We start from the raw sequence: 25,903 nt of genomic DNA on the forward strand, positions 1-25,903 counted from the left end.
TGATAAGGAAATCGTCGAATTAACAAAATTTTATGCGTTATGTTATAAAAAGTTCAATAACTCGTTTTACACATGAATAAACATATATGTAAATATAGGGAGGGTCGATTTTTTTCAAAAAAAATCGTGAAGCAGAAACGCATTCTACGGAAAATTTAATTTTCGATTTCGATTTTTTTCCAAAAAAAATCGTGAAGCAGAAACGCATTCTACGGAAAATTTCATTCCCACGACAGCCGGTTCTACGCACCGGAATGACCTGAGCTCACTCGGCCAAGGGCTGTCAGCTCAAACTCAAACACTGCTGCTACAACAACAACGGAAAATTCTAAGAAATTTTCCCCAAGAAACCATAGGTCTAAAATCAAATCCTATCTTGCACATTTCGTTTCTTATCCAATGATATTTCAGTATTTATTTTTTTATTGGATAATTTTAGACCTATGGTTTCTTGAGGAAACTTTCTTAGAATTTTCCCTATATTGCTTTTCTGCTATACGATTTTTTACTTTTTGATCGTCCATACAAATCGACCCAGCCTAATGTACATATTTTATATAAATTCATAAATAGTACGGTTCCTTCTTAAAATAAAAACATGTCCAAATTTGAAAAATCGATACAAAAATATGTTTGCTAGAGCACACAGTTTTCTCAAAGTTTTACAAAACACTCAAGATTGTAGAGGTGTTTGGAAAATTCAGAAAAATCAGAAAAATCACTTTCCCGGTATTTTTACTTCATTATCGCCGTGTTATTTGTTTACTTATCAGTTTACGGCCCATGACCATTTTATTGCACAATATTGTGCTAGCTAGCCACACACATATAATTAATACGCCTTGCTCATATTATTATTCTCTTTTGTGGGACAGCGTAGAAAGCACGTGCTTAGCGGATGTATTGATATATTTTTCATATCCACTCAAAGAAACATTTATATAGTCTGATACGTATATCCGATCTTTAAAAAAATATTCGGATTTGAAATTTATTTGTTCAAAAAAGCGAAAAAAAAATCGTAAACGTGGAATTCATGCTTGTAAACAAATGAAGCCAGATAAATAACTGAATTTTATTTAGTCACTAAACTTTTCTTTCAGTGCAATTCTCTCTTGTTCACCAACACAAATGCAGTTTTTGTTTTGGAATCCCTGCTTTATTTCGATATGGTTTATAAAGACTTGGCAACTCTATTTTCACATGTACTCTCAGTTGCTGTTAACTAATGATCATAATCAGCGTTGTGGTAATAAATTTTATTTTTAATTGATAAACATTTTAAATGAAATGATAAAAACATAATTGTTAAGCTCAAAAAAAAATATTGTACAAATTGCAATAATCCGGTGAATTTAGCTGGACATTGAATTTCGACACTTTCTTACAAGTGAAGATAAACAAAGTTGCAAATTGTTTAAAAATATTTAATCCCATATGTTTATTTATGTTTTAAAATTATATAAACCGAATTTTTATAAACAAAATTACCTTTCTTTACATATAAATTCATGTTTTTTTTTATTATTCGCATATGTATTCCTAATTTGTAACATAATTTAATTTATTTAAACACCCCAAAATATAAAAATAAATAAATAACCCACACCAATTCAAGTCATGTCATTGACCATCGTACGATTGTTTACAAATTTGTTTATAGAATTTGTTTTGTATTTTTCTTTTCTTCGCATGAGCTCCACACTGTCTACCTGCAAGGTCTCTCTTTATATTTCAAGTGAATATCATTTACTAAAGGCAAAGGCAATATGTTGTTATTAAATTATTTTTGAGCGACTTTTTTTTCGGTGTATTCAAAACCAGACAAAGATTAATAATTACTCATTTAAGAATGAAAACAAGTTGGAATTTGTATTTTAATTTCAACTGATAACAATGTGAGTATTTATGTATGTAAATTAAATTAAAAAATAAAATTTTAAAATATTGCAGTAAAATTAAATGCACATAACATATGTATGTAGGTTTCTAAATGAGTAAAAAAAAATGTACATATGTATTAACATTATGATCGTGGCTATTCCTAACGAATTATTTTTAATTAAATAATAAATATTTTTACGCAGTTTGTTTTAAATTGTCATATCGCGTAAACAACTTTAAATGAATTGTGTTTATTGAGCGTGATTTACAAAATTCTATTTTTTATTTAAATTTAAAACAAGTTTTTTTTTGGTTAAAATATGAGTAACATAATTCTGTTAACATTTCTTTAACGCTATCATAATCAGGGCTGCCAGACATTTTTCTCGTTTTCCCAATTTTAAAATATATTTACCCAAAAATTTCCCACATTTTTAAAATGAAAGCTTTTACGTCACATAAAAGATTCGTAAAATCTCATACAAAGGCGCCATTAATATATTTGGATAAATGTATTATAATAATTAATATTTACTTATTAAGAAATAATTTATTTTTAATTTTGGATATCCTACAGAAAACTCCGATCTTCAAATTTGTATCCGTTAAACATTACTCCCAGTTTTGGGTAAAACCATCAGTTCTGGCATCCTTGGTCATACATACTCTCTCTTTCTCTTCAATTGTTTTAAAAATTATGTATGCAGGTTACCATATTTATAAAATAAAATATCTAAAATGCAGTGACTGTTTCAAGAGAAATTTATAGGTGACGACAGAACTACAAACAGGTAATTTGTTTTTGTTAAAAGATAGTTGAACTGTCAAAGTTGCCTGTTGTTTTTATTGCTTTTGGGCATGTTGTATTTTTCGCTGCAACAAACTCAAGTCAATTTGACAGTTCAAACATATAAACAGTGAAGAAAAAAAGAATCAACTGTCCTTCTGACTTCTCCTTCGACTAGTTATTATTATGACTGAAATGAAGTCAAGAATAGCTCATTTCGTTTAATGCTAAAACATAAAGTTTGTAATCAGTCGAATGTTAACTCAAAATTATTTGTACCATATTTGGAAACAACGTCCCAAACTTTATAAATAATAATATAAATCCTATCAAAATTTAAAATGGTGATATCTCAAAAACAGCTTTAAAATTAGAATACCACAGATTATTAGAACCGATATATTGTAGAAACATTTTGTTATAATAAAAATTAGAGTAGAAAACTTGTTATATGTCATTTTAATACTAAAAGAATTCCCAATTATTTTCTCCACTAGCAAAATAGTCTGGCTTCCTAAAATGAGAACCACTTTTATTTAACAGAAGACTACAATTTACTTTAGCATGGAAAATAGTATCAAATCAACAGTCGCAATTGTGTGATCGTTTAGCGGTAAAGTAGTGAGTGAGATCACCGTTGAAGTGAAAAAGAAATAATACAAAAAGTAAAGATTATCCAAAAACAAAAAGAGAGTGTGATGTGTGATAAAATAAAGTTATCAATTTTTGGTTATAAAAGTGTCAACTAAACAAATAAATATAATGATAAAATAAAATGAATCATAATAACAGCATTTTAAAACAAAGACAAAATCTGTTACACTTAAGTTCAACTACAACAAAAATAAAAATTCATTTAGTTTTTAAATTGAAAAATTCAATACAGAATTTTTCAATTAACACACCCAAGGAAGAAGAAAATATAATTGTTTAGTGTTGCTGTAGCGCCGCCCAAATAATTTCGTAATATATTTACTTACTTCAAAACTAAACTAACAACAACAATATTAAGCAAAGCAAATATTTATTCAAGGGAAATTTATAGAAGGTGATGGCAGAAGTACAATAACAACAACATATACAAATACAACAGGCAATTTGTATTTGTTAAGATAGTTGAACAGTCAAAGTTGCCTGTTGTTTTTATTGCTTTTATGTATTTTGTATTTTTAGCCGCAATAAACAAAATTAAATTTGACAGTTCAAACATCTAAACAAGTGAAGAGAAAAATAATCAGCTATTCTCCTGAGGTCACCTTCTATAAATTCGCCTCGTATTTATTGTTAAAAATTTAAAGCATTTGTAAAGATCTGTTCGTGTTCCTCTTTTGTATGTTGGTGTTAATATAATGTAACAGCCCTACCTAAATAAAATCGTCGAGTGTTGCGTTTTCTGTCGCCTAGTGTTAACATTGAAGTAAACAAGAGAATTTTGTTTACAATTTTAAAATAAGTAAAGAAAATAATAACAAAAACATAAATAACGATTTCTTCATCATCTGCAGCCAACTTCACAATACCCTACATTGACCCTTTTTGATTCAAATTAGACTGTCTGATAGCTGGTCGAAAGTAGTCAACGCATTGGATTCACATACCAGTTACATATAGTCAGTTATCTTACCAGCTACCTAACCAGTTATTTCAGCATGTACGGTAGCTAATTGACCTCAAATATTAAGCTAAAAAGACATATCATAGACAGTCCAAAAAACGATTGCTTGTTAACAAACCTTCCTCCGACAACTATCCAATAGTTTGCTGCTGGTGGGTAAAATAAATTACAGTACAAAGTTTAAAGTGACTTCACCATAGATTACTAAGAGACACTAAAGTGACTATTGACTTCATGCTATGTTACATGGGATATCAGTAAACTTAAGCAAAAATACATTGTATGATAATTATATCAACACAATTTGTATACCTAAAACCAGTTTGTACGAATTACTCACGAATTGCAACGTTTAAAGTGACTACAATCCAGATTACTTAGAGACACTTTAGTGGCAATTGTCTTCACGCTAAATTACTTGGGATGTATAAAGTAACCAATTGATTTCTCTCTGCACAACAAATGGTTAAATGATGGGTAGCTAAGTACACATATGTGTGTAGATCTGTACCTCGTTTCTGTATTGTATGTGAGAAACTTTTCATTCGAAACATTTATAAACTTCTTGTTAAACACAGGGCGAGTATTAGTAAATCGTTTACTGTGTCTGTACTTTTAATGTATTCAGTTTAAACATTACCTAAGTCATCCTGTTAAAAACTGAATGACTACTAGAATTTAATTTTTTTCGATGCGAAAACTTCTCACAAGTTACAGAAACGGGGTACAGGAATGGTGCGCGTCAGAGATTTGCACTTTAAGAAAAGTTTTAATGGAATGACGTCTCGTCACTATGTAGGGTATCATAGAGACGAGATGTCATTGTCAAAAACCAAAGTCTGTTATCAAAATAAATAAACATATGTGCGTAGATCAGGGATACCCAAAGCTAAAACTGTATTTATGTTGGTGAGCGTGAGAGAATTACGCTGAAAGAAATGTTTTAATGGAATGACGTCTCGTCTCTATGTAGGGTAACATAGAGACGAGATGTCACTATCAAAAACCTATGTCTGTTGTCAAAAATCTAACTCTGGCAACAACGAAATACATGCTAGTCAATGTATTTTGTTGTTGTAGACATATGATTTTTTGTATTTTAGTTTGACAAATCGGAGTGTCTCGTCTCGATGTAAAATTCTCTATGGCAGCTGCTTTCTGCTGCTGAATTGGATGTGGAATAGAAGGGCTGCTCAAATAGCCTCTAATTTTTTTTTAAAACTATTATAATAAACCCTTCTTTATTAAAACGAAAATATTCAATAAATCTATTTAAATATGTAGTAAATACAACTAAATAAAGAAGTCAAATTAAAAAATTATTTCGCATATATTTTATATGTAGTACCTAGCATAGTGTAATGATATACAAGGTGACATTGGTGGTTATTTTTTGGCCAACAATTGATCATTTGTAGCAAATAAAATTTTTCGCATGGAAAAACACTAATTTTTCGCAAATATGAACAGATTACTAGGCTTTAGAATAAAAAATTATAATCGAATAAATTAAATAAATCCGTGTGGTAAAAACTATTTTTTATTTTACTTAAAATATGAAAAAGAACAAATATCGTAATGTTAAACAAACATTTCCATGATTGGACTTTTTACAATATTAGAAACAAACTTCTACATTTATTTTTTTAATTGATTTTGGATTAAACCTGAAAACCTTGTGACTACAAAATATGTAGGAAATAATTGAAATGCCTTTAAAATTAACATAGAGCCCAATTAAATTGATAAAATATACATTGACATCAAAATTCTATAACTTTCAATCAACCATAATTTCATTAAATGTTTAATTTTATATTATTTAAGCATATATTTTTTTTATTAATATTAGAGATAAAAAATATTAACATTTATTCGATCAAAATTAAACTCGAATAATAAACAACACTAGTTTTAATACAAGTTATTCTGTAGAAAAACTGTTTTTACACATAATTTGTATTGCAGAATGTTTTATTATGTATTTAGTTTTTTAATTTAAAAATAAATTGTTTTTGTTTTTTTTTGTACGTGTTAAAATACTTTGTTTTTGCCTACATATATTAACAAGTGGTCAAAACAAAAAGTTTACTCATCTAATTCTCGCAGTGTTGCCGACTTGTGTGTAATTATCAATACGAAATTAAAATTCTTTTGAATTATTTTTAGAAACAACATCAATCTTTGAGTAATTTTATTTATTTAAAACATATTATGCGACATATACATATTGGTAAATATATTGTTTAATTTATTTTTCTGGGAATTTTGTCCTTTTTATTGAATGTCCATTGTGGTTGAATTTGTTATGTTGTAAAAATGCATTTTATTAAATCATTGAAATTCACAGAGTATAAAAAAATGTTCAAAGTCCTTCTCTGCGTCAAAGACCCGTTTCACATTGGGCAATTTAGTTGCGCAAGTCTCTTGTTCAATTTTTGTGTTTCTTGATGTCAGAGGTAAGTTCGGGTTAAGGAGAACAATTTTCAAATTTGAGTACAGACTTACACAAACACAAAAATTGTAAGCTTTGAACTAGGGTAAAAAATTTGTTTAAATTTAAGATGAACTTTTTAAATAGAAATTAAAAAAAAAATTAATTATAAATTAAATTATTAATATTTTAGAATAAATAATTTTCGTGGCTTTTCTAAAAATTACACTCAACTCCGGCAACACAGCTCTCTAGTCAAAATTATATTGAAATTCTCTACATAGAAAATACACATAGATCGGAAACCAGGGCAAACGCAAACATAAATATTACTCAAAAAAATTACACATGCAAGTGTTGTTTTTGTTTTCACATAGTTTGTTTTTCTAATACATTCTCACCACTTAGGTTTTGATAACTGAGTTAGGTCATTTACATGAGAGTTTCCGATCTAAGTGTATTTATCTATGATTCTCTATTTTTCTAGTTTTCTGAGTTAATAAAATGATTTTATTCTCTTTTTTAACTTTATCAGTTACTAAATAAAACAACAACAACAATACAGAGAAGAACAAAAAAATCGATTATATTCTGGTGTCTGTCACCTTCAAGGTTGGCCAACGACTTACACTATTTGCAAAATTTAGTTTGTTTCCGTTTCCGAACATAGCGTAATGACATCGCGGCAATGCAGTTGTATAAGACGTTTCCTAGTACTTGGAATCGGCCTATTGTCGATCTTGGCTGGAGTGTATCTCTATTTAAATTGGATTGAAATGTTTACACAAATGAGAGGAAAGGTGAGTAAAAATATTTGCATAACTTTATATAAACATATGTATATTTATTGGTGAAAGAGTTGTAGTTTATTTTACTGAGCTAAAATTTAAAATACAAAATACAATTATCGTATTTAGGTACGTTTTATTTTATTTATTATTTACTTTTATTATCATTATCACAATTTTATCTAATCTTGTTAGAATTGCGATAATGTTTAAGTGACTTAACGTCTTTATTTCATGTGAAGTACAATTAGTTATAGGCTATAAAAATGTTTAATCAATTTTATTTTTATAATTGTTGAGTAAATTTAAAAAAAAAATTCTGTTTATATGATTGCTATGAATTTTGTTTAATAGTTAATCATAATCTAGTTTGAAATTCGAATTCTGTTTACAAAATATTAAATTTCCCGATTGTTAAAAAATCCTGCACATGTTCTATTTTCTTGTACATACAATAATAATAAAAGTATTGCAGCAATTAATAACTTAATTGTAATTATCAGTTAAACAATAAAGATAAACTAACAACAAACGATTACATTCCCAAATGTAAAATGCAGTTTTAAAGACACCTGTGCAAATTTTTATATATTTAGCAATCTTACTTGTTTTTGCTCGAAACAATGTGAAGGAATATTTTTTAGACAGTTGACAAAATGAGGCATAATTTTTAATCCTATACAATACGCAATTCTATATCTTATCTTAATGTTAAAATAACTATAGTACACAAAACAACAAAACATTAATGTCGATATTTTCAAGTTGATAAAAAGAAAAAACTGTAAATTTTTGAAATCAAAATCGTTTGTTTTAATCAATATCCGTATGTCCATTAGTGGTACCAAATTATATATCATTACCATAATATTTTTTTATATAAATAAAAATAGAATTATTTTACTTGTGGTCTTTCAATTTCCCATGGTACAATCAGTTACCAGGTACAATTATTAGAGAGAATTTCCAATGTTCACCCCTAAAACGTCAAACTATGTATTTAATCACTTTACTTTTTTAATTTGTTACCGCGATATTTTTTAAATTTGTTACGTTTTAACTGAAATTATACACACTTATTAAAAAAATATAGTTTTTCTCCAATTGTTAGTAAATTTTTGTAATAAAAATTTAAATTCAATTATTTTTTTTTGGCATTTCCTTTTTATATTTTTTTAATTTTCTTTTGTTTGACGTTATAGGGAATGTATAATTGAGAACATACTTTCTAATAATTGTACCTTGCTAATTCTACAATGTCAATTTCCATAATATTTTTCAAGCCTTAAAATAAGTTTACAATTATTCAAGGCAGTAAGGGAACCCTATGCTCCGTAGAGTATGCGATGAAAAATATCGTGAACATTGAAACAACCTCGGTCAATTTTTGAGCGATCTAACCAATGGCCAAATTTTTGAGTAAAATTTATCTTAATTTTCTTATTTAAGATTATGATATTTGATATCAAGCTAGAAATTTAGAACATTTTATCATAATTTCGATATCGAAATAGTTTTTGGATACGATCACGAATGCGGTAATTTGGCCATTCAATGTAGTTAAAATTATTTAATAAGATGTCAGCCATGTCTTATTTAACGAGGTGACTGCAGTGGCGAATCAAAATACACAGCCTCAAAAATAGGTAAACACCTCGGCTTATTGAATATTGTGCTGAATAATAGATTCGGTTCATAAAGTCGGACTATAATGATTTTCATGATCTTAAAAAAAATCTAAAAATTCACAGGTGTTCCAATCATTGTCGGAATCAGGTTTGAAACCGACTAAAAAGGTACATTTGACTTATGAAATCCAATGTAATTTTTTGTTTAATCGATATAGAATTTAATTCAAGATCGAATATAAAACCAATAACTTTCAATTTCACGAGAACAATGTACTTTTTCTGTCGTTTTCAAAACCGATTCCGACAATGATTGGATTCTATGACAACCCAGGTTTACTCAATTTTGAGGCGAATTCACTTATTTTTTATATATGGAATTTGACTATAATCTATAATCAGCTGTGCTACCGGTGAAACCTTATTAAATCCACCTTGATGTCATTAGTAATATACTGATAAAATTTTAATACGGTATGATAGTTGAAACCAAGGCGAATTTATTTACTGTAATGAATTCGCATTGATTGAAACACTGTGCTACACATTCATATTTAATGACTATCTCAGAAGAAATCGGACAGTACTTTCTTCATTTTGATATATTTGTTTTTGTTTTATCGTACTATTTACAGGAAATGGCATTGAGTGAAAAATCACCAGCTTATGAAGGTTGGAAAATATCACCATTACCTTTAAATTTTGATGTTTACCTATTCAATTGGACAAATCCCGAAGAATTTTATACTGGTTCAACGAAAAAGCCACGTTTTGAGCAATTGGGACCTTATAGATTCCGAGAAGCACCCGATAAAGTCGATATACAATGGCATACAAATTTTTCGGTGTCATTTCGAAAAAAGGCCGTGTTTTACTTTGATCAAGAAGGTAGTAATGGCACACTGGAAGATAAAATAACAACTGTTGATACAGTGGCACATGTAAGTTGAAATTAACATTATGCATTTTAAAGGAAATACTTTAAGTTTATTTATGTTTTATTTTACAGTCTGCGGCATTAAGATTGAAAAACAAATCAAGTTTTGAAAAATTCTTCCTCAATCGTGGCTTGAGTGCATACAATAAAAAGTTCTATATTACAAAAACCGCCAATGAATGGTTATTTGCTGGATATCAAGATCCCTTTGTAACAATTGGCGGATATTTTTCCAAACTTACAAGTGCTGTGGAAGTACCTTTTGATCGTATTGGTTGGTTGTATACGGTAATTTAAATGTAAACTACGGTTTAGAGAATCATATTGACTAAATTTTGATTTAATTTTGATATTTATAGCGCAACAATAGTGCTTATTATGAGGGCCATTTCAATATATTTACCGGTGGTGATGATACTTCTAAAATGGGCCAAATACATGCATGGAATTATAAGACCCACAATGGTGTGTTCGAGGGAGAATGTGGTCGTGTAAAGGGTTCTATGGGTGAATTCTTTCCACCTAATTTAACACCCCAAGATTCAGTATTTCTTTATGTACCTAATATATGTCGAGCAGTTCCTTTAGATTATACAGAAACTGTGGCTATACATGGTGTTACTGCATATAAATACAGTGGTACTGAGAGATCAGTAGATAATGGTGAGTTAAAACTATTGTTTAGAAATTAAAAATTTTCTATTTAAAATATTATTCTTATTAGGTACAATATTCGGCGAAAATAAATGTTTTTGCATTAATGGCAAATGTGAAGCATCTGGTATATTCAACATTTCACCATGTAAATTTAATTCATCGATATACATGTCCTATCCACATTTTTACAAAGCCGATCCTGTATATTTAGCAGCTATTGAAGGTTTGAAGCCTGAAAAAGCAAAGCACGAATTCTTTATGACTCTGGAACCCAATGCTGGTGTTCCTATGGATGTGGGTGGTGGTTTTCAGGCGAATTATCTTATAGAATCAATTGATGGTATAACGTAAGTAAATAATGCTAAACTTCCATAAGTCTTGCTAAATCTAATTAACTGCTTTCGTCTACTGTTATTTATTCCAGTGGATTCAACAATTTACCCCGTACTTTTATACCCATTATGTGGGCAGAAGAACGAGTACGCGTTACTCCAGAACTTGCTTCCGATATTGCTTTAGTACCGCTTATAGTGTTAATTGGTCAATTAATAACTGGTGTTCTATTGGCCATGGGCGTTATAATGATATGTTGGTATCCAACAAAATTTATTACACATTGTTGGCAAGATCCCAAAGGAAAAAGTGTATTACTTAGACCATTATCCAACAAAGCTTCAGTGGCTATTACGAGATCGCCACCCCGTAGACCCAGAGAACAACTAAACCTCTTAGAACGCAATGGTGTTAATCTGTTGCGCACCAATGGATCATTAAGTGAAGGGCTATTGAACAGCACTTCATCCAATCAAACGTCCTCTTCAGATGTGATAAGTAGTTGATAGACTATTGCGATTAATCTTTAAGATATTCTATATGTAAATTCATTTTTTATAACTTGTTTAATCTAAACTGAACTGTTTATTATATAGTAGTACTTTAAATGTTATTTATTTATTAAAGACTTTAGAAGTACTATTAAATATGTATACCTTTACGCAAACAAACTAAAAATCTATGTACAAATATAATTTTGTAAACTTATGTCATAATTCAGTGAAATCATTCAACATAAAAGCACTTGCTCATAAAAAGAAAGGTCATCTTTAAAAACTATGTACATTTTTTTAATTACTAGCTTTGTTCTGTTTAAGTATTTTTTTCTTGATTTTAATTCGGCTATTATTTATTATTTCTATAATTTCCATTTTTGTGTAAACCATAAAAACAAAACAAAAAAATTATAATAAATTATTTATCTTAAATTTAAGTTCTTAAGTGTTAATATTTAAACTAAACATCTGGTTAAACTTTTTGTGTTCATTTTAATATAAAAGGCTGGCATTTTTATATGGAAATTAACCCGACACAATGTATAAAGACAAACAACTCAAGACTCACGTACTTGCAATAACTTTATTGAACTTTAAGTCTAGTGCAAAAACCTAATTAACTTTTTATAGTCATTTTTTTTGTTTATTTTATTTTTTAATACTCCATAATTTTGAGAATTATACAATTTTTGAATTGGCCAAAGCATTAAAAGTAAATTATTCATTACACTACATTTTAAAAGTATTGGTTATTATTAATTGTTTAGTATTTACATAATATATAATAAATTTAGGTAGTAGTTTATGGGAAAATTTTAAATTTTCATTAACCTCCAGTGATAACGTTGAAAAGCTTTCTTAAAACACAAACAATTAATATTAATTACTTTATGCATACATGTACATTTTAAGCCAATTTTGTAATTTATACCTACTTGTTACTACTATAAGAAATAAATAAAAGTTTTACAAAATTAAATTTTGAATTTTGAACTGAATAAAATCTAATTTTTGTCGTTTTTTGTTTTGCTATTTGGGATATCAAATTGAGACTACATCATAATTTAAAAAAAAAATCACAAAATGCATTAACGACGCATTATTAAATTAATTTTTTTTTAGCAAATAAACTTAAAATGTGTTAAAATGTCTAAACAACTAAATTAACTTTTTTGTGATTAGAAGACACGAAAAACATATTGCATTAATTAGAAAAATCTACAAATTTTGATAATATACTTAATGGTTTCAAACTTCTCCCAGGAGAAATTTAAGAAAATTTAAAAATTAAAATATTCGTTTTTCCGATTTTGATGTAGTTAGTTTAAAGTAGATATAGTGTAATCATGAATAAAATCGCGATTTTTTCGAAAATAAAAATATTAAAAAGGAAAATGTTCAAAGGAATCCAAAGCGTATGTATGTGTTTACCGAATACGGTAAAAATCCAAAGTCCCAGGGTTAAAAACTTGTGCTTTCCGGACACTATTAAAACCTAAATAAATAATTACACAACTTAATCATTGAATAAAACAGATAGGTACGGTAGTTTTTAAGTATTTTTTGTTTCTCAAAACTACGTCAGAGTTTTAAGCACAAAGTATGTTCTGAAACGAACTTTTTTTCGGTGCAAATGTATGGAATTTCGTTTTCGGTGTATGCGGAAACGTAGCTTAAGGGCCATTATTACATCTTACCGTTATAGTTAAAGTTAATTTTAAAAAGGGTATCTTTTTCTATTGCTTAAAGTTACCTTTAACTATAAAGGCAAGTTGTAACAATGGCCCTAAGAGAGCTATATTCGACTGTGCCGAATCTTATATAAAAAGTAGGGTTCTATAGCTGAAACAAAAAGTCGACTTTTCGACCTTTCGACTTTTTCCGTTTTTTAAAAAGTCGACTTTTCGAACTTTCGACTTTTTTCGTTTTTTAAAAAGTCGACTTTTCGAACTTTCGATTTTTGGTAATTTATAAAAGTCGACTTTTCGAACTTTCGACTTTTTAGTTAAATCGACTTTTTTAGACTATTTTCGACTTTTTTAGACTATTTTCGACTTTCCGACTATTTTCAACTTTTTACCATTTCTTGTAACAAATACATAGTTTCCACATTTATTGATGCGCCTTTTGTAATGTTTAGCAATAAAAATGAAATTTATCAAGGCGATAATAGTTAGAAGAATGTTGTGTAGAAAAAAGCTTTAATTTATAAACATTTATTTATTATTTATATTAGAATACACTACAAAAAATGCAAGTGTACCAAATTGCAATAGTTTTAGTATCTATAATGTTGCAATTAAATATTTTTTTTAACATTCTAAAAAGTCGACTTTTATCGACTATTCAACTTTTTTCGACTATTCGACTTTTGAGATAACATAATCGATTGTTCGACTTTTTTCCGACCAAAAAGTTTTTTTTCAGCAAAAAGTCGATTGTTCGAACAATCGACTTATAAGGCGAACTTATATACAAAGTGGTGTCGGTGGCGAATTCAGGAAAATACGAGCGAATTCATAAATTTTTTATATATGGAGTATGACATTCAAAACCACTCTCTCATTCTTTCGAATGTCAAACTCCATATATAAAAAATGTTAATACGCCTTGGACAGTTCACCAAAGTTTGCATTTTGTTTTTATTACTTTTACGTTTGTAGCATTCCTTAATTCGGTGGCGAATTCAGGAAAATACGAGCGAATCAAGGCGTATTAACAAGGTGAGTGCGTCCCGGTAACAAATATAACAATGCAAAAACAACAGGCAATTTGTTTTTGTTAAAATGTACGGTAAATGTCAAAATCAAGGCGAATTAAAATATTACTATGTTATTTACAATAACAAATGTAAACATAAACAAAGTTTGACATATAGTGTACATAAAACCACAGCGAATTAACAAACAGCTGGTTTTATGCACTCACCTTGTTAATACGCCTTGGAGCGAATTCATAATAAAAATATATGGAGCAAGGTGCATTTAATAAGGTGCCATCGGCAGCACAGCTGATTATAGAAATAGCACGCACAAATGTCAAACTACATATATAAAAAATATTCGCCCGTACGTCCGTATGTCAAACTCTATATATAAAAAATAAGTGAATTCGCATGTATTTATTTCAATTCGCCACTGCTGTCACCTTGTTAAATACGCCTTGATATGGAGTTTGACATTCAAAACAATTCTCTCATTGTTTCGAATGTCAAACTCCATATATAAAAAATGCATGAATTCGTTAGTATTTGCCTGAATTCGCCACCACCTTGTATATAAATTCGCCTTGGTGACTGCAGTGGCGAATTGAAATAAATACATGCGAATTCACTTTATTTATATATGGAGCAAGGCGTATTTAACAAGGTGACAGCAGTGGCGAATTGAAATATATACAGGCGAATTCACTTATTTTTTATATATAGAGTTTAACATACGGGCGTACGGGCGGATATTATTTATATATGTAGTTTGACATTTGTGCGTGCTATTTCCATAATCAGCTAGGCTGCCGATGGCACCTTATTAAATGCACCTTGGAGCAAGGCGTATTAACAAGGTGACAGCCAAAGTAAATTAATAAAGTAGACTCAGTAGAACAGCTGACTATTTTTTTTACTTTGGTCTGAACTGTCAATTCACTTGTGGTTGTTGTGGCGAAAAATACAACAAGCCCAAAAGCAAAAACAACAATAGGCAACTTTGACAGCTCAGACCTTAAACCAAAAACAAAATTGCTTGTGTTTTTGTAAATGTTGTATTTGTTGTAGTACTGTCGCTACCAAGGCGTATTTAACAAGGTGACAGCAGTGGCGAATTGAAATAAATACAGGCGAATTAACTTATTTTTATATATAGAGTTTGACATACGGGCGTACGGGCGAATATTTTTTATAAATGTAGTTTGACATTTGTGCGTGCTATTTCTATAATCAGCTGTGCTGCCGATGGCACCTTATTAAATGCACCTTGGTCGCTACTTTATTAATTTACTTTGGTGACAGCTGTGGCGAATTGAAATAAACACAGGCGAATTCACTAATTTTTTATATGGAGTTTGACATAAATGCGTACCGGCTGTGCTCTCGATGACACCTTATTAAATGTACCTAGTTTTTATTACTTTTTTTGCATTTTAGTTATTTAAAAAAAAAACATGGTTACATACAAAGTAAATTAATAAAGTAGACTCAGTAGAACAGCTGACTATTTTTTTTACTTTGGTCTGAACTGTCAATTCACTTGTGGTTGTTGTGGCGAAAAATACAACAAGCCCAAAAGCAAAAACAACAATAGGCAACTTTGACAGCTCAGACCTTAAACCAAAAACAAAATTGCTTGTGGTTTTTGTAAATGTTGTATTTGTTGTAGAACTGTCGCTACCAATGCGTATTTAACAAGGTGACAGCAGTGGCGAATTGAAATAAATACAGGCGAATTAACTTATTTTTATATATAGAGTTTGACATACGGGCGTACGGGCGAATATTTTTTATAAATGTAGTTTGACATTTGTGCGTGCTATTTCTATAATCAGCTGTGCTGCCGATGGCACCTTATTAAATGCACCTTGGTCGCTACCAAGGCGTATTTAACAAGGTGACAGCAGTGGCGAATTGAAATAAATACAGGCGAATTCACTTATTTTTTATATATAGAGTTTGACATACGGACGTACGGGCGAATATTTTTTATATATGTAGTTTGACATTTGTGCGAGCTATTTCTATAATCAGCTGTGCTGCCGATGGCACCTTATTAAATGCACCTTGGTCGCTACCAAGGTCACCTTGTTAAATACGCCTTGGTCGCTACTTTATTAATTTACTTTGGTGACAGCTGTGGCGAATTGAAATAAACACAGGCGAATTCACTAATTTTTTTATATGGAGTTTGACATAAATGCGTACCGGCTGTGCTCTCGATGACACCTTATTAAATGTACCTAGTTTTTATTACATTTTTTGCATTTTAGTTATTTAAAAAAAAAAACATGGTTACATACAAAGTAAATTAATAAAGTAGCGACAGTACTACAACAAATACAACATTTACAAAAACCACAAGCAATTTTGTTTTTGGTTTAAGGTCTGAGCTGTCAAAGTTGCCTGTTGTTGTTTTTGCTTTTGGGCTTGTTGTATTTTTCGCCACAACAACCACAAGTGAATTGACAGTTCAGACCAAAGTAAAAAAAATAGTCAGCTGTTCTACTGAGTCTACTTTATTAATTTACTTTGGTTACATATATTTTGAGGTTGCGGTAACACTGAATATAAGTAACCAAGGCGAATCTAATAATTAGATTCTATTTAGATTCGCCTTGGAACTAACAATAAAACAACTGTATTACAATTAAATAAATTGAATTAGTAAATAAATCTTACAATTAATTCGCACACCATTCCGTGAGTTTTATATTTAAATTAGTTGCACAAATGAATATTAACATACATAATAAAATTAGTAGTTAACAATAAAAAAGCTAAACGAATTGAAGCAAAAAGAAAATGTTAAAATTTCAAGTGATTATTGAGAAACTAACAAATCTCACGTCGTATATTAGAATGATATTATTAATTTGCCTTTTAATTTTGGGCAAAGTATGTAATTGTATTAATTCATTAATATAAACGAAAAAATTCGTTTTTGTTATTAAAATTAATATTTAATTGGATTTTTTTGTGCATAAAAACGAGACACTGTCACAAAGTATTTTTTCACTTTCCTAGGGCAGCTCTGTTGGTATCTAATTTATTGTGTGTAAAAGTAAATTCGCCTTAATATTACATGCAGCAAAAATATAAACCAAGACGAATTCATATAATTTGAAGTCACTCAAACAGATAACTTTTTTCGCTTGTTTGGTTCCAGCGACTTTGAAAGACTGTTATGTTTTAACATCGTCCAATGCTAATCTTATTAAGAAAATATTTATTTTTTACAAAAAAAAACTAATTAAACCACAAGTAAGTATCGTGGCTGGCGTAAATGTCTTACGCCTACGACAGTTTCGTACTAGATTAAAGAAACAGTTTGCATATTATCTTTAATCTAGTACGAAACTCTCGTAGTCGTAAGACGTTTACGCCAATCACGATAAGGGTGAATGTTGTTTTCATCTTTGTTAAAATAATTTTATAATTTTCAAATGGAATTCGTTGAACATTTTAAATTTAGACATAAAAATAATCTTTTCTTATCGTGTTATTTTCACATGAATCGGGTACGAATCACGAACTACTTTAAAATGATTTCCAAACATAGGTACATTTACTTAAATGGTTTTGCAATTTTATAAAAGTTTACATCAAATTGTAAAGTACACAGACTAAAAAACATGGAAAATAGAAATTCTTTCGGAGAAGCCAAAAAATCCACTTAGAAAATTGAGCAATTTCTGTTTCTTTGAAATGGAAATATTTTTGTAATCGCATTTTTAATCTAAATGGGTGATTAATCTCGTTAATCAAAAAAATCATTTGTATTTTTTGAAAATCTATTACAATTTTTGTTTAGACGATGTATTTGTATTATGATACGTACGTACTTGAGTTTTTGACAAATATTAACACTTTATGAACATGGGTGTTTGGATTCATAGACAATAACTAGATAGGTAACTGAGAGCCAAAAACCTAAGTCTGTTGTCAAAAACCTAATTCATGAGAATGTATTGCATGTATTTTGTTATTGTATCACCCGTATGTGTGAAAAGAGAGTAATTTTTCAATATATATTACTCTCTCCTTCCGTTCTATGTGTTTATTCTATGTTTGGATTTATGTACATTAGGGTGGGTCGATTTTTTTCACGATCCATAGGTCTAAAATCAAATCCTATCTTGCGCATTTCGTCTTTTATAGTAGTTTTTTTTTATTGGATAAAAGACGAAATGCGCAAGATAGGATTTGATTTTAGACCTATGGTTGCTTGGGGAAAATTTCTTAGAATTTTCCGTAGAATGCGTTTCTGCTATACGATTTTTCGTGAAAAAAATGGTTTCTTGTGGAAACTTTCTTCGAATTTTCCGTAGATTGCGTTCTGCTATACGATTTTTTACTTTTTGATCCTCCATACAAATCGACCCGGCCTAATGTACATACATACTTTGAAAATAATAAACATTTCCATAACAAATCTTTGAAAAATTATATAAATTTTGGAATAACATAATAGTAAGGGAAGTCATGGTCATGGCTAGAGCAAGTTTAAATATGCACAACAATAAATTAAAATAAGCAGGGAAAAAAGCGGGAAAATATGCAGAAAAATACAAAGAAGAAACTAAGAATTTTAATTAAATTTAAATTATTTTTAAACATTTCGTTGTATGTGAAATAAAGTACAAAATTTTCCAAAACGGTACCAGCTTACAAAAACTGTTGGCAAACATCTTGATGTATTGAAGAATAGTATTGCTCTCTTAAGATTATCAGGCAAAATCGCGGATAATTTGAAATTTTCTAGTTCGTTGAGGAATACTCACATAATATTTTCTCAGATTGCCACTCTAGAGTGTAGAAATTAGTAAATTAGTAATAATATTTTAAATTTAATAAACTACATATCTACATGTGTTTTCAAAATTAACATTAATACAAACTCTAAATGGCTCATCAATAACTGAATCGGAATTTTTGGATAATGCTAAAAACACTAAAATAACATATCGAAATGAAGTCAAACACAAAAGAAAGTGCCAAAAATATGCTAACAAATACTGAAGGAGCTAAGGCAAATTTGACAGCTTTAACATGGGCCCATGCAGTCAATAGTCAGAAGCACTTAACAAGTGCATTAAATAGTAAGTAATGTTATATCATCATATCAGGTTACACATTTTCATAATTTTCCAAATACCCAAATAAAATATATGTGTCCCTTAATTATATTTTTGCAGGTGATATTGACTTCATAGAAGCCGATATAGTTATGGGTACAATTAACAATACTGGAGTAGATTTACCTATAATGGCGCATCCACCAGCGAATACTTCAGATTTATCATTGGATTCATTTCTATTGCAAATAAAAAATTACAATGACAACCATACAGAAAAAATGAAAGGAGTTAAACTGGATTTTAAATCCACAGAGGTTTTTGAAGGAGCTTTGTCGACTTTGAAAGAAAAAATACCAGAGGTTTGAAAACATATAGAGTAGGCAAGAAATTTATGTAATCATTTATATTTTCCATCCAGATGACTTATCCTATTTGGCTCAATGCCGACATTGTCAAAGGTCCTGTCAATCAAACTCTCATCAGGCCTGTGGACCCAGAACAATTTTTAACTGGTTGTGCTCAATTCAAAAATGTTGTATTATCGATAGGTTGGACAACCAAATGGACATCTACCATTAACAATGGCTCCTATTCACGTGAGCAGACCAATGCCATGTTGGAGATTATAAAAAATAATGTCATTTCACAGACCCGCCAACCTATAACATTGCCCGTACGAGCTGGCATTGCTGCAAATAGTTTAAATGAATTACGTGATTTGGTGAATGCTGTAAATGAGACGAATGAATGTACTTTGACTATATGGTCGTCCCAAAATGATTACGTAAATATTGAGAAATTAAGACAGTTAATATTTTCCTTTGGTTTCGATCGTGTCTATTTGGATGTACCCGTAGAGTTATCCAGCCAGTTGGATTTATCGCGAACTGACCGTATATGTGATAGTGGCAATGGGAGCAACATAGCTTTATCACCTTAACTGAATTTTATTTTATTAAGCATTAGAATGGTGTTAATTAGTTTGTGGCTGCAAAAAGAACATGTTTAAGATGAATGTGAATTTGACTACGAGTATTAAATATTAAAATATATGTACCTATATAATATATTAATTAATATACATATGTAATAATGAATACATTTTTTTGAATGGTAAGATTTTAATAAAAAGTCTGTAACACTATAGTTTTGTCAAACTAACTATAGGTTACTTATGTAGAGTAACCAATGAATAATTTGAAATTATTTGTTTCGAAATTATTTCCAAATAAATGTTCTTTTTATTTTATTGGTAGCAAAATATTTGAAATCACAATAGCGTTTTCAACAGAGTTGGTAGAATTATTTGAATGTTTAAGGCAATGTATAACAAGTAGTCCGACTCTTTGAGAGCATTACCTAATTCTAAACATGTGTTAGTGAAAAAGTACCTAACTCTAAATATGTGTTATTAACAATAATATCGATGCGTTCTATAGAAATGTTTAAATTCTGATTTATTTAAATTTTGTTCTATTTTCAATGCCAAAAATCGCAAATTTCGATAAGTCTAGCAGTAGTGCAATATCTATTTAATTAATACAAAACCTTAAGAATCTCAATCACATGTTATGAACAATTTTCCTAAGCTATTAAAAAATAATCCTAGACCATTTATAAATTTTTTTTATACATATTTATATTTTTCTTCAGATATAGTAGATAGATAGTAGGCTCAAAAATAATAATGATTTATTATTAATGTTTTTATTATTATATAGTTTTAAACGTATTTATTCGTTTATTTATGTTTTTTTTTACTTTCATATTAGGAAAATTAAGAACTAACTTAACAATTAAAGAAATTCAATTCATGATTATTATGTAAAAACGTTCATGCCTAAATGTTTTAAAATTTTGACAATTATTAATATCTAGAGAGAAATGTTTAAAAAAGCACCATCATATGGCGACTCGAAAAAAAATTTACTGTTTCTTATTTAATACATGAATTATACATTAACCATTCATTTTAACAATAATTATTGTAAAGTTAGAGAATAAGAGATCAAACGTAACTGAGGGTGATCTATATCAACATCACGGAATTCATCCGTAAATGTAAGGATGTAAAAAGAGAATACAGTGGCAATGATCCATTCAGAAACGGAGCTGATAACATGGAAATACCAACCGCCATCAGAAGGGTACCTAAACAAATTAATACAAGTATAAAATTGAAGAAATAATATTTAAAAAATTACGTACCATTTTCTGGGATTTAAACCCTTAAATAATATATGAGACATGACTCCAGTCACGGCTAATAATATGAACAATATAGTGCAGCATACCGACATGCCCAAGCGTATGTGAGCATAACGTTTAGTACCCGCTATGGGATAAACCATGTACGATATTAACGCTTGCATCCAAAAGTAAAGGGTACCAAATCCAAAACAACAAAACGCCCCTATGAAATGAACAATACGGACATTCGTTTCTTGGAAATTACCCACAATACTGATGCCCAGACATGATGCTAAACCAAACCACACAGCTAAACGATTGTAACGTAACAAATTGCTTCCCAAGTCAGAATGATGCTCGAATAATTGTAGAATTTGACGATAACGTATGTAAATTGTTATGCCCACTAGAACAAAAGATAAAAATAAAACAAAACAATACAATAACAAACGTATAATGACTAATTTTCTGTAAATGGAAAATACCCTCTCCCATCCACAAACTAGCTTGTTTGTTCTACTCACGCAATGCACTGCCGATATTTATCAGTTGACCAAATACACAACTTTCCGGGGAATAGGTGGCTGCGTCGCTAATGTACGGTACAGTGGGTACAACGTGACCTTGTAAAACGGCCGCTATATATCTGCACAATTGAAACGCAATCAGTCAGTACGTTATGCGTAAAAACAAAGAAAGTTCAATACAATTATTAAATTATTGAAATTTTAAATATTGTAATCGACAATCTACTTACGTGCCAATAAATGTAACTTGGAAAATTAGAAACACCGCAACGGGTATTAAATAAACTTTAGACATTCTTTACTTCGATTTTGCTCAATCTGTAATTAAAATTTTGCACAAACAATTATAAAAACACTAGAAAAAATCACGGTAAACCACCAACTTTGTTTATATTTTGTTGTTATAAACCAATACGAATTCACAACAAGAGCGATTCTACAAAACTGGCTGTAGCTGTCAAAATATGGCTGATGTCTTGCGATTGTGTGGAACTCGCCACAACAAACACTAGAGCATTTGACAGCTCTAGCCTATAAACAAGGGATGAAAAATAATAAGATGTGTTATCGACACCAACAAATAAAGAATTCACCTTGCTATAAACCAAAAGTGTGTTGAATTTGGGTGAAAATGAGATGCCACATCGTTTGCAATATACAAATATTGTGAGAAATGATTGGGGTTGTTTAAGAATTAACGATATTTCTGTTCTGCTGCTAAATTCAAACTGAACTCATATTTTTTATTTTCTTTGGCATTTAATACAATTTTATAAAACAAACAAAATTATTTAAACAAGTATAAATATACTACAGTGAATATTACAGTTCGGCCAACCTGATAAATTGATTGACCCCAATCAATTAAAACAACAAAAAAAAAACAACAATAATAAAAATAATTTTAAAAACATAATATTAACAATAAATCAATAATATTTAAGTGAATAGTGGCTTTATATATGCATATATAATTAGGAAAAGTTATTGAGACTATCTTATGATATCCACTTTTTTAAATTGTTTGCCTCAATAATGCCTTTATATGGTAATTGTGTTAATTGACAATTTTCAATATCCTGTATAAGATACCTATCCCTTCCCAAAATCTTACTTATCATATAAGGTCCGCGATACTTTTCAGATAATTTTCCATTCTTTTCGGCAATATTATGATTTTGCCTTATAACAACATAGTCCCCTACTGAAAACTTTTTCGGAGGTATACTATGTTTTTTAAAGTAATTTTCACTATACTGTTGAGATTTTTTAATACCCTCTAAAGCCCTTAAACGTTTTCCATCTAAATTCCTATTCATTGACTCCTCATTTTTTTTCTTCCAAATATTCACTTAATTCATCAATTACAATTCCACGCTGATTTACTCCAAAAAGTAGTCTACTAGGTGTTTCCTTAGTAGTTTTGTTGACAGAGTTATTAATTGCAAATTCAATTTCGGATAATTTTGATGTCCAATCAGCATGTCTTATAGGTTCACATAACTTACTTAACATTGCCTTTATAATTCTATTCACACGTTCCACCTGTCCATTTGCTTGTGGTGATGAAACTGCAATTTTGACGTGCTCTATATTGTTATCATCTACAAACTCTTTAAATTCGTTCGAAGTGAAACAAGATCCTCTATCAGATATAATACGTCTTGGTCTACTATAATAATTAAAATATTTTTTCATGGCGCAACATACTTCTTTTGTACTTGTAGATTTGACTGGATAAAGACGTACAAATTTTGTAAATCCATCCACTACTACCAAAATATGTTTCCATTTCGAAGACAAAGATGGCAATGGACCGAAGTGGTCAATATGAATAGTATCAAATGGCAAAGGAATTTTAGGAATATTATATAAATTTTGTTCATGTATTCGTCTTGGTGCAGAATAAATTATACATTTTAAACAATTTTGGATGAAACATTTGATCTTTTCTTTCATTTTTGGAAACCAGTAATTAAATTTTATCTCATCGTAACACTTATCAACACCAAGATGGCCAATTTTCTCATGAACCAAACGTACAACATTCTCTTCCATTTCACCAGGTACATACAAAAGTAAACGATTCGATTCACCTTTGCGAAAAACCAATCCATCTGATAACACGAAGTTATCGTCATTTTCATTTTGTAATTTTAAGGCTAATGTTTTTATATTCTCATCACGATTCTGCAATATTTGAATTTGGGTATCTATTTCGCTAGAATCAACTGCTGCTACTATTGGATGAATATAAAAATTATTAACATTTTTCTCATTACATCTACTTAAAGCATCTACATGCCCCATTGATAAACCACTACGATGTTGTATTGAATAATTATAGTTTTCAAGTTCTAACGCCCATCGTGCTATTCTTGGATTTACGTGTTTTTTACCTAAAGTCAAAGATAGGGAATTACAATCCGTAACAATTTTGAAAGGAATACCTTCCAAGTAAATTCGAAAACGACGTAGGGCATATATAATTGATAAAGTTTCCAATTCAAAGCTATGATATCTCGATTCTGCGTCAGATGTTGATTTCGAAAAATACGCAATCGGATGAAACTTCCGATCTTTTTGGCGTTGCAATAAAACAGCCCCAAATCCAATTGAACTTGCATCGCAGTGCAATTCTGTTTCCAATTTCGGATTATAAATAGCTAAAATGGGTGCTTTCATAAGTCCCTGCCTTAATTCATTAAAAGCTCTCATACACTCCTCCGAAAAGTTAAAATTTTTCTCCTTTTTTCCTTTTAATAAATCTGACAAAGGTTTTGCAATTTTAGAAAACGAAGGAACAAATCTTCGAAAGTATGAAAACAGTCCAATACATGATTGCAATTCTTTTCGATTTTTAGGTATTGGAAATGTTCCAATGGCTATTAAATGTCTATCGGTAGGTCGTATTCCACAACAATTGACCATATACCCTAAATATTCAATCTCATTATATCCAAATTTGCATTTCCCTAATTTGAGCTCTAAGCCATTTTCATACGATCGACAAAGTACTTTTTCCAACGTTTTCAGATGAGAGTTTAAGTCTTCCGATGCAATTAAAATGTCATCTATATAAACAACTATTTCACGTGAATCTATTAAATCACGAAAGTTGTTATAAATAAATCTTTGAAAATTCGCAGGTGCATTTTTTAAACCAAAAGGCATTCGCAAATATTCAAATTGGCCATTTGGTGTAACAAACGATGTAAAAGGAACTGATTTCTCATCCATTTCAATTTGATTAAATCCGTCTTTAAGGTCTAACAAACTAAAAATTTTCTTTCCAACCATATATTCAATACAATCATCAATTAATGGTAAAGGGAAATTATCGCGAATAGTTTTCTTATTTAAACTACGATAGTCGATACACATTCTAGTTTCTCCAGATTTCTTTTTGACTAAAACAATAGCTGAAGCATATGGAGAATTACTTGGTTGAATAACTTTTCTATTCAACAAGTCATCAATAATCTTTTGAACCTCCATTCTATCATGATATGATAGACGACGAGGAGAACAATGTACAGGAATATCATCTGATAAATGTATCTTCATTTTATAATTGGACTGTGTTTTTGTAAGATTTTTGGGAAAAAGATATGAACTTACAATGAGGTCTTTAATTAAATGTATTTCATCTGTTTTTAACACTGGGTTTATATCTAAACTATATTTTGACAATTCAACATTATTAATATTTGAATCTGATAATTCATTTTGATCGAAATTAAGACAGTCGCTATTAACTTTCCCTAATTTGTCCTTAATAAAATCGAATGCACTTGATTTTTTTGAATTTATTTGTAACAAATGTATATTAAATTTATTC

At 29.6% G+C, this 25,903-nt stretch overlaps 3 protein-coding genes across 4 annotated transcripts; 2 read left to right on the plus strand and 1 right to left on the minus strand.

Annotated features, from left to right (window-relative positions):
* The first annotated feature begins 3,289 nt into the window (after positions 1-3,289).
* pes (peste) lies at positions 3,290-12,568 on the plus strand. Of its 2 annotated transcripts, none has more exons than XM_065502531.1 (7): positions 3,290-3,634; positions 7,256-7,520; positions 9,772-10,077; positions 10,146-10,361; positions 10,433-10,736; positions 10,798-11,077; positions 11,155-12,568. In XM_065502531.1, exons 2-7 carry the CDS (start codon positions 7,395-7,397, stop codon positions 11,567-11,569), a joined length of 1,647 nt encoding a protein of 548 aa, XP_065358603.1. In that variant the 5' UTR covers positions 3,290-3,634; positions 7,256-7,394; the 3' UTR covers positions 11,570-12,568. The 2 variants fall into 2 exon arrangements, with proteins under 2 accessions (XP_065358603.1, XP_065358604.1); XM_065502532.1 differs by having other exon boundaries at positions 3,318-3,336.
* Positions 12,569-16,871: 4,303 nt separating this feature from the next.
* Positions 16,872-20,541, plus strand: LOC135952529 (protein FAM151B). Its single transcript, XM_065502533.1, has 4 exons — positions 16,872-16,967; positions 19,243-19,366; positions 19,463-19,704; positions 19,764-20,541. Exons 2-4 carry the CDS (start codon positions 19,270-19,272, stop codon positions 20,283-20,285), a joined length of 861 nt encoding a protein of 286 aa, XP_065358605.1. The 5' UTR covers positions 16,872-16,967; positions 19,243-19,269; the 3' UTR covers positions 20,286-20,541.
* Positions 20,542-21,036: 495 nt separating this feature from the next.
* LOC135950862 (DNA damage-regulated autophagy modulator protein 1) lies at positions 21,037-22,378 on the minus strand. Its single transcript, XM_065500386.1, has 4 exons — positions 22,293-22,378; positions 22,060-22,181; positions 21,554-21,941; positions 21,037-21,496 (listed from the first exon to the last, which is right to left on the minus strand). The coding sequence occupies exons 1-4, from the start codon at positions 22,355-22,357 to the stop codon at positions 21,328-21,330; spliced, it is 744 nt and encodes a 247-aa protein (XP_065356458.1). The 5' UTR covers positions 22,358-22,378; the 3' UTR covers positions 21,037-21,327.
* Positions 22,379-25,903: the final 3,525 nt, after the last annotated feature.

This window comes from Calliphora vicina, chromosome 2 (genome assembly GCF_958450345.1).
Source record: "Calliphora vicina chromosome 2, idCalVici1.1, whole genome shotgun sequence".
In the NCBI taxonomy this organism is placed as follows: domain Eukaryota; kingdom Metazoa; phylum Arthropoda; class Insecta; order Diptera; family Calliphoridae; genus Calliphora; species Calliphora vicina.